General features: G+C 36.8%; 1 protein-coding gene and 1 long non-coding RNA gene across 4 annotated transcripts in view; one reads left to right on the forward strand and one right to left on the reverse strand.

The window, feature by feature from the left end:
- CCNT2 (cyclin T2) overlaps positions 1 to 5312 on the forward strand; it is a 26913-nt gene extending 21601 nt beyond the window's left edge. The window contains exons 8-10 of one of the 3 annotated variants that reach the window (XM_034424082.3): positions 723 to 793; positions 1843 to 2941; positions 3040 to 5312. In XM_034424082.3, the coding sequence (XP_034279973.3) occupies positions 723 to 793; positions 1843 to 2941; positions 3040 to 3104 (1235 nt within the window). In that variant the 3' untranslated portion in view covers positions 3105 to 5312. Of the gene's footprint in view, positions 1 to 722; positions 794 to 1842 lie in introns of all 3 variants that reach the window. The other 2 variants (XR_004592468.2, XM_034424074.3) reach the window with 2 other exon arrangements.
- On the reverse strand, positions 1868 to 8194 carry LOC117669559 (uncharacterized). The gene is made up of 3 exons (XR_015731760.1): positions 8106 to 8194; positions 6476 to 6546; positions 1868 to 1957 (listed from the first exon to the last, which is right to left on the reverse strand). It is a non-coding gene; the product is annotated as an uncharacterized LOC117669559 (long non-coding RNA).
- Between the last annotated feature and the right edge of the window lie 2226 nt (positions 8195 to 10420).

The raw sequence follows: 10420 nt of genomic DNA on the forward strand, positions 1-10420 counted from the left end.
AAATCTAAGTAATTTTTTTCTATAGTTTCTAGTATTTGAAAAAATATGTTGTGTAAAAATGAAGAATCTTGTTAATACAAAGCAAACAGTAAATGCAATGCTTATTACTGAGAGTACATTTTAGTAGTGATTGTATAAAAAGACATAATTTCCTGCTTCCCATATTGCATTAGGACATACCAGTAATTGGGTTCAAACATCAAACTATGATAAAACAAGTGATATTAGGCCTTAACATGGTGTGATCAATGTTTGAGCCATGAGGACTTGCAGCTCCACCTCCCAATATTTTGGGGAGGGGGGGGCCGCGGGAAAAGGTGATGCTGTGATATTAATGGAAGGAGAATAGCCAACATTTTAGAAGCCTCTCAAAAATTACCCAAATTTTGCTTGAGGGAAAGCCCCACAAGAAAAACAGGCTAACATTGCACCAGTGATATCTAATTTTGAAACCTTGGGATGCAGAAGGGAGGGCTAATATGCGTCACATGTTGTCCACTTTTCATATAGTATGTATTAGAAAAAATTGCCTTCCTTTCATTCTTTGCATTGTCATATGTAAACTTTTATGGGAGGAGATAACAGTTAACAGCAAGTCTTAAACATTAATTTGTGTATGCTTGCTTTGTATAGATAGAAACACTTTTCATCAATAATAAAATTGTCCTATTTTTTTCTTGAAAATTCACTTACATTAATTTTGCATCTATTTTCTTTCACAGAGCTAACACATGAATTTCTTCAGATACTGGAGAAAACTCCTAGTAGACTAAAGAGAATTCGAAATTGGAGGGTAAGAATCTCTCTTGGTAAAGACTGTTGTTGCTAATATGTTAATATATGGGCCTTGATGTTCTGCTTTAGCTTTCTTGAAGTATTCTGGACAAATCCTAAATAGAATCCAATGTTATATATTTTCCTTCACTTTCCTTTTTTCTATAATCGCCATATACCTTTTAAATTATCTGCTTGTTTGTTAAGAGACCTGCTGAGCAGATTTTGAGGGTCTGTCTTCTTCCCCCAGAGTTCCGTTCGATAATTGGAATCTGCTTCTATTTATAGATACATGGTATTCCCCCTTAAATTTTAAAGTGAACCTTGATGTTCTTAAAACTACTTGATTTTCTGGATAAATCTGTGTTAAATAAGTATGAAGCAAAAATGGCAATGAAATTAAATGATTTGTTGCTCTTCATTGGTGGAATATGGAATATAACTGGACCCCCTCCGACTGATGTGCTTTCAGGAAGTGTAGGCTAGACTGGTAATTTGAAGAAAACATCCTAAATGATGATAATGGCGAAGGACTCCATATTGCTATTAAACAAGATTATATGAAAATGTCCATGTAATCTAGCTCACCAGGAAGGAGAGTTTACTGTATAAGCAGATTTGTGCTCACACCAAAGTAAGAGGGCTGGCAAATGATACTTGGAAATTCTTTATTTTCATGCATCGTTGCTCCGACATTCCTCAGTTCTGGGAACCTTCACTCCTTCGATTTGTCACACTGAGTGCCTGTCAAATATTTATCTCCCTCTGCAGTATGGTTCCGCCCCCTCTTTCTGCGCATGCTCAGTGTTTTCCAAAATGCAGGACTTAGGATAGGGCCTGGGAAGCAGTATGAAAGATAGTGTGAGGAGGAATGGAATGGAATGGGAGAGAGTACAAATAATGTTTTCCAAATGTGGATCCTAGCCTCTCTGTTCATAGCATAGGTAATCATTATGCTTACGCATTCTACTCTCTTTGGGATCTGTGTAACCCCCATAGAACTTGAAACGTCCTTGGAGATTGTACAGTTGAGAATAGATACTGACTTACTCATATGTTCTTGCACAGGCTAATCAGCAGGCTGCTAAGAAACCTAAAGGAGATGGCCAGGCATCTGAAAACTCTCTTCTCGGCTCATCTTTGGTTCAGAATTCCATTTTGGTGGATGCTGTTGCTGGTGTATCTGCAAATGCAAGTTTCCAAAAACCATCAACGTCCACATTTCCTGCCCCAGTTCCTTTGAACTCAGGAAATATGTCTGTTCAAGATAGTCAAGATAATCTGGCAATATTAGCTGCAGGAATGCCAAGTACCTCATATAATTTGTCAACACACCAAGAATGGCCTCAGCACCAAGAACAAACGAGGACAGAGCAATTGTATTCTCAGAAACAGGAGACTTCGTTGCCAGGTGCTCAGTTCAACATCAACTATCCACCAAGCTCTTCGTTGCAGTTACATTCTGGATTGCATCATCGAGCCGACAAACTCTCTGAATACTCTATGGCCCACAAAGCAGGAAACAAACATGGGCAGATTGCCTCTGCACCTGCGATAATGCCTCAGAAAATGTCACTGGATAAATACAGAGAGAAACGTAAGCTGGAAACCCTAGAACTGGATATAAGAGAACACTACATGGGATCCGAGCCTCCCTATAAAAAACACACCCAACCCCAAACAGCAAACAGCAGTTCTGTAACTTCCCCTATTAAAATGAAAATTCCTATTGGGGGTGCAGAGAAACCTGAAAAATATATGCCAGACAAAAAAGACAAAAGTGGCTCGCTCAAACTGCGGATACCCATTCCTCCCACTGAAAAAAATGCCACTAAAGAAGATCTGAAAATGAAAATCAAAGTGTCTTCCTCAGAGAGGCATAGTTCTTCCGATGAAGGAAGTGGGAAAAGCAAGCACTCGAGTCCCCATGTTAGCAAGGAAAAGCACAAGGAACATTCCATGAACCGTCACCACGGTGGCAGTCACAAGCATAGTGGCAGCAGTAAACATGGTAGTGACGGATTAACCCCAGCTGTTCTGAGGAGTCCTGTTGGTTTGAGCTCCGATGGCAGTGTCTCTAGTTCCGGCTCTTCAAGAAAGAAGCTCTTCAGCAATGATGCTTCTCACAACCATCATTCCAAAATGAGCAAAAGTTCCAAAAGTTCAGGTAGTTCATCTAGTTCTTCCTCTGTTAAGCAGTATGTATCCTCTCTCAACTCTGTTTTTAACCTTCCCTTACCCCCTCCTCCCCATGTCACATACCAGGTGGGCTACGGACATCTCAGCACCCTCGTGAAACTGGACAAGAACCCAGTGGAGAACGGTCCTGATGCCAGTCACGAGTACAGTACAAACAGCCAGCATATGGACTACAAAGACACATTCGACATGCTGGATTCACTGTTAAGTGCCCAAGGAATGAATATGTAATCAGTTGTTTAGATTCCTTTTCCCTTTTTTTTTAATTTAAGAATATTAGACAAAAATTCATCATCGTCTAAGAAGAGCAAATCCAGCAGCTGTTGTCCACTTTATATAGATATAGATAGATATATATATGTAATTTATACATATATATATATGTATATATATAAGTGCTGCTTTATCTTTCACTCTGAAGAGATTAGTAAATGAGCCTGTCTCCACATATGATAGTGTTATAAATACTCTAATGATACAGAAGGTGCAAAATCACAGTATTTCCACAACCACAGTTAAGAACAGTAGATTAAATGGCTGCTTTTAGCTGTATGGAATGCCTCATGCATTATTTATAATTGACTATGCCAGCCACGGTTTTTGTTGCTTAGTGAATGAATGAGTGTAATTTTTTTTGTGTATTTATACTGTATGTATGATTTGCATGTTTCAAAGAAGGGATATGTAAAGTATACTGACAATGTTTACAACAAAAAGTGGAGAGATTGTACATACATTTTTGTATGTTTAGATATACCATAAATAACTCAGGATTGGAGCTGCTTGTAAGTATAACCAGTGTACCTAACTTTTTCCCTTGTGTCAGCATCGATAAGGAAGAAACCTCAGTGGCACTTCATGTTAAACGTTGGGCCTTATTTGGGAGCCACTTCCTGAACGCCATCCACTGCCTGGGGAATCATGTGCTGGTGGGAAGTGGATGAACAACCATGGCAGGATGACCCCAGCCACGCAATGTGAAAATGGCATGGGCCTCAATTTTGTCATAAACCAATCGAGTGCTGAAATGTCAGTAACTTTCAGAAGGGGGAATGAAAATAAAAAAGTTTATATAATAATCTTTTGATGTGAAAGTGCATTTAAATGTTTGGCTTGATGCAGTAATAGACACACAGAGCTGTTAATAATGGTTATATAGATTAACGTGATTTAAGAGCTGAAATACATAAAATTTCTATAGTGACATTAGTAAGTTTTTTTTTTAAACTTAAGTTATTAGTGGACAGGGATCACTGTTTTCCATTAGCATTTCATACAGAATGCCACATTTTGAATTTAAAAGGTGTGCTATGTGAATAAAATGCCATTTTCTTTACAGGTGGAATACTATCTTTGCAATAAATAAGTACAATTATTGGTATACCAACTTCTCCCTTATCTCAGACAATAAAATAATTGTCACGTGTGCTACATGAATTGTACTTGTGATTGTAGTAATGAAAATGGAGGTTGTTTTTTCAGATCTGAATAATCACTCTCCAATTAAACCACTAGTATACATTTTTATGGCTGTGTCATATTACTGTTTTCATTCACCTGCCTTTTTTAAAATCAAATTACTGTTGTAAATGTTGATGAGTTCTTGTTCCAAGCTGATGTCCCATTTTTACCAGCTGTGACTCTTAAGTGCATGGAAATTACCTCAGCGTAAATTCAGTACAGTAGCAACTGTTACTTACTGGGTGTAAAATCTAAAAGATTTTGTTAAGTTATCCTCATATCTGAGAGGGATCCACTACTTGGTAAAATCAGTTGTTGCACAGTTTATGCTCTAATTGGTTACAGACATTTCAGAAAAAAGTCTGAAGTTTTAAGCCCTTTAGCGACATTAAAAGTGCTTTAGATAATTGTTGAGCATGTATCCAATTAGTGGTTACAAAATAATGTAACTACTGTTGCATCAATTACTATGTAATATTTAGTTGCCGGTAATGCAAAACTTTGTACTGCATACTTGAATACATTTATTTGAATTATGGGTGTCTTTTTAATACTTTAACATGGGCACTATGAATAATGTATCTTCAAATTTTAATCTCCTTAGCTCTTCAGTCTCTTTCATCCATACTTGTTACTTCTTCACCCTTGTAATTTTTATATTGAGAATATTTCTTAAACCCTGTATTGTGAAATTTGATCCTGCATTGTTGCATTTTAAGCCTTTTTAGACTTTCTTCACTACCTCATTTATGCTATGAAATCCTCAAGAGCTTTTGACATACAGTGTAAGAAAGATTAAATGTTTTAAACTGTGATTCCCAGTAGGAAGAAGACAAACCAGTAAATGTTTGTTTTAAATAAAATTTATTTACAAAGTCTCATAGTATTTGCTTCCCAGCTTGTAGCTTTGCCTTGGAATGCATTTTATCCATTACAATTTGAAGATATAATGGACACATGGCTATAGATCTAAATAAAAACAACCCCTGAATTTTATATTTGTTGAAATAATAGTTGAACTTCAATTTAGATACTTGGAGCCCAATCCTTTGTATTTCTCCACAAGTAACACATAGGATTGGGATTCAAGTTTGCTCTTTCTCCTCTGGTCTTTAAATTTACTATATACGGACTGGATTTTTTTTTACATTTTCATTTTCTTTCAAATTGGATTCTCTTTAAGATATAAACCTAATTGAAGAGCTGCAAATAAAGAATCCAAATTCTATGACGTTGATCAAACTCTTAACAGATCTGTAGAATTTTACTTAATATGTTCATATATAAGTACTTGCTTGAATACAAGAACTGTTCGTAGAAAATGGGTCCTACTGGGGAGGAAGAGGAAGGATTATTTTACTTCACTTGGAATGTACTTTTAGGTGGCACACTGGAATGTTTGCTTGAGGGGTTTATATAAATCTTCCCCTTTTTAGGCACACAAACTCACAGTAGATGTCTATTCCATGTAACTTTCAGTGCAGTTTATAGAGGTGTATGGAATTGTAATGGCTTAATTCTTTGATCTAGTTGCTTTTTCACTTTACAATTAATATCTAAAGTTACTGAATTTTATAATCAATTATTGTTTATAATATTATTAACTCCTATAGTTAAGAAATTTACTCTGGGGAAGAACGAATGCTCCCAAGAAAGATAAATATTGTTAAGTGCTAAAACATGTTGCATAACCTGATGGCTTAACTCCTGGACATTTGCTTTGGTAATAATGAAATTCAGTGTCTACTCTTGACCATGAAATTTGGAGAAAAATCACAAGGAAGAAGTGTTCGATCTCTTGCTGCTCTTTTCAATGGAGGAATTCTATTCATATTTTTAGATTCTAAACTTAATTTGAAATAATTTATCTGTGTAGTCAGTGTGTATATCCTGTTTAAAGCATGTCAGGCTCCCTAGGAGCTCATGCACTATTTAAAATTTAAAAATGTATAAAATGTATCTCTGAAAACCAACTTAACACTGAAGCTGCTAACTTAGCTCTAGCTTTTAACTTAAAATTACTTTTAATTTAGAAACTTACGGTATTTTCTTCTCATTCCAAATATGCCTTTAAGGAATCTATATTCCATTCAGAGAATAGGTAGACAAAGTCTGAAATAAAGAGGGAGGGTTTTTTGTATTTGTGCTGTAGAAACAACAAACAGCAAAGAGGAATTGGAGATGAAACTATTATGGAAGAGGAGTGAAGTTACAAGGAAATAGTCTAGGGTAATACGTCCAGGGATGGAACAATGCTTAGTAGCATATAGCAGCATCTGATTTAAATAACTAAAGTTCAGGGAATCTGAAAGAAATGGGGAGAAAATTAGACATTTTGTATTGTAACAAATTGTAACCATTAAACGGGTGTAAGAAATTTGAAATCTGAAAACGATGTTTTTTGCCAAAGGAAAATAAGATTTCATTCTGTGGAGGAAAAAAGCATAATCATTACGAAGCTCAGTCACAGGAGTATAGATACGCTGATTTTCACTATAATTGCAATGAACCTCAGCAGACCTTGTCAGTCATCAGAAGTGATAGCCCTATAAAGCCCAACCCTGAAAATACCACATTTCTATCTATCACTGTTTCATTCATTTTGACAAGGCTACTGTACTGAGCTTTGATTAACTCATACGTGCATGACTTTGATTCTTACATTTAAATATGGCTTTTTGAGGTGGCTTATATTTAAGCTTGAATAATTTATAGGCAGACTTCAAGTTACAAGTAGAACTGGGACTAGCACATCCATCGCTATGTGAGGGAATTAACAATACTAGCTTAAAATATTTACTTCAGAAAAAACTTATTTCCTTTCCAATTAGCTGCTATGATCTGGTCAATTCCAGAAGAATGCAATAAAAGAAGCTTTCAAATTTCTTAACTACCCATTAAAAGGAATCTGAGCAACTGGCATATGTGGATTTGGGAAGCATTTTAAATGTTTAACGTACAAAACTGCAAGACTCCAAATACATATCTTTTTAAAAATTATCAGAATTCACTGCCAGTTTCAAGTATGAAAGATAGAAGGCAGCCAACTAGTAATTTACTTCTAGATGAGGGTATATTTAGTACAAAAAAGCTAATGTGACATTAAGGGAAGTTCGATTTCTTATTCTGTGTAAATCTGCATGCTTTTCAATTACTGTCTTTCCACATAGGAAGCAATATAGGAAGGATACCAAATCCGCAGATGAGAATTTTTACTAGGTTCTTCTTTCCCAGATTACTGCAATTCATAAAGATTTCATTGTAAAGCTATGTTTGCTAAAAACAGTGAAGAAATGTTTTATAGAGCAGCAAGAAACAAGGTAGAGGACTGCTATGAACATAAATACATGTTCATGATGATAATGATGTAAATCTGAGTGAAATGGAGGAGGACAGGACAACTGCAGGATAGGATGACTCAGATGCGAAAAAGTTTACAACGGAAACCAAAAGATACATTAAAAAGGAGCTAAAGGTAGTGAGGAAACTTCTTCCATTTGCAAGCAGGTGGAAGAACGGGCATTTTATAGCATATTAAAAACAATTCTTAATCTAAATTCCAGTAAATACCATTTAAATTTATACTGTATATACTTGCAAATAAATCAAGTATTTTAGGATCCCAAATGCACTGAAAAATAACCAGTTTCAGCTTATCAGTGAATATATACCGTGTATACTTGCATATGTCCATTGGATACTAGATTTCCTTATTGATAGGCCCGAGTTTGTGCGAGTTGGGAGAAAAGCCTCCAACTCCCATCTCCTTGAGTACAGATTCCCCACAAGGCTGTGTCTTGAGTCCACTACTGTTCACCTTGATGACCCATGACTGCTGTGCCAAATCATCTACAAATCATATTGTGAAGTATGCGGATGACAGCAGTGGTGGGTCTTATCCAGGACTAAATGAAGGTGCTTATAGGGAAGATGCAAAGGCTCTGGTGGAGTGGTATAATAAAAGTAACCTGGTTCCAAATGTTAATAAAACAAAGGAGATCATCGTAGATTTTAGAAAGAGCTGGCATGATCGTATTCCACTCAGTCTCAAGGATGCAGCTATAGATGTGGTCAGCAGTATTAAGTATCTGGGGGTACAGATAATTTAACAATCTGGTCTCTCCGCACATCATCCTTAATGAAGTGTGCAAACCAGCGTCTGCATTTCTCCTGTCCTGGCTTTTTACAGAGGCACAATTGAGAGCATTTTAACAAACTGCATCACTGGTTTCGTGGCTGCAGTGCCTCAAAGTCCATTCAGAGCAGTAGTGGTTTTCACTTACCTTCGCTACCGGTTCAGAACTGAGTGTGCGTGTGCGCACTCGCTTTGTTCATGCACGGCACTTCTGCGCATGCACAGAACCTTAAGCGCAGAGCATCCGTGATGATGTCCGGGTGGATGGGCAGAGACTCCAGCCGCCCCCGCTACTGGTTCACCTGAACTGAGGCAAACCGGTAGAAACCCAACACTGATTCAGAGAGTGGTAAGGATAGCTGAGAAGATTATAGGAAGCTCGCTTCCTGTTATTCAGGATACTGCTTATAAGCGCTATGTGCCTAGAGCTCAAAGCATTGCTAGAAACCCCAAACACCCACTTCATGGTCTGTTTCTGTTGCTCCCCTCTGGGAAGAGGTTTCAAAGTATTTCTAGCAGGACTACCAGATTCTGTAACAGCTTTGTTCCCTATGCCATCCATCTGGTAAATTTGCAAACTTTGTTTTTCTCGCCATGTACATGTATACAACTTAACTAGACTGTTGTTTCTCCATTTCATATAATATATGTGTGTATATGCATAATTTTGTGTTTATTTAATTGTCATTTGTCATGTTTATGTTGTGTATATTGGAGATGGAGACCATTTGAGAGCTGTATGCAACAAAATTTCATTTTAATGTATGCCGATTAATGTACATTCAAAGTGACAAAGTTACTTAATGTAACACTTAATGTACATTCAAAGTGACAAATGTACATTGCAGCCAAACATACCCTCAAATTACCAGCCAAAATACCATGAAAAATGCAGATCATGTTATCTGCAGGTGAGAGAAAGGGGGAGAAGGAGGGAGGGAGAATGAATCAAGAAACCGCAAATGAGCAGGTGGGTAGAGCTCCTTAAAAAGGCAGCTTAGACTAGCTCATGTCTCAGAATACCCTGAAATAGAATAGTTAAATGAACTTCACAATGCACAAAAAGTCTGTCTATATTTGAATGTTGTTTTAAAAAAAATTTCAAATAGTTTTTGAACTTAGTTGGAACTACCTATCTGGATAAATATAGACATGAATAACAAGTTGCATCTATCTGTAATATTGCTTAACATATACAAATAGACACTACAATAGTGATCCAATGGTTAATATAAAAGGATTTATGTCTGAGGACATTGGCACTGGATTGTGGTTTAGCATTCTCACATTTACATGTAATATAATAGGTTTTGGAAAGTACTGTTGCTTAACCGAAATTTGAGATTATCAGGAATACTTTGTGTGCTGATCATTTACACTGGACTCTTCATTTTATGCCAGAATCTAAAGGGTTTGAGACAAGGGTGAATCAAACCGAATCGGTTGATCCGGTAGCAACCATGCTGGGTGGTTCAGTGATCCAGTAGTGATGACAGAGCAAAGCTCCGCCCACCCACCTGGGTGTCATTACTTCCTGGTTTTAACCAGGAAGTAATGTATTCTTTACCTTCTGTGCATGTGCACGGCACGTGCACTTCCGAACTGGTAAGGAAGGTAAGTAGATTTCATCCCTGGTTTGAGAATATTTTTGTTTTTGTCCAGGACTCTAGAAACATAGTCCTTTCCCTTTTAGCTTAGGGGTATAAATTGCTTCAAAAATTTATCTATCTCTAAGTGGCTCCACTGGAGGGGAAAGGCAAGAATATGAATTGTTTCAATAAAAAAAAGCCTGATAGGGATGTTTTGAACTTATGTACATGCATACACACACAAACACACTCACTTGCTAAA

This window comes from Pantherophis guttatus, chromosome 1 (assembly GCF_059756535.1).
Source record: "Pantherophis guttatus breed Tessera chromosome 1, ASM5975653v1, whole genome shotgun sequence".
NCBI lineage: Eukaryota > Metazoa > Chordata > Lepidosauria > Squamata > Colubridae > Pantherophis > Pantherophis guttatus.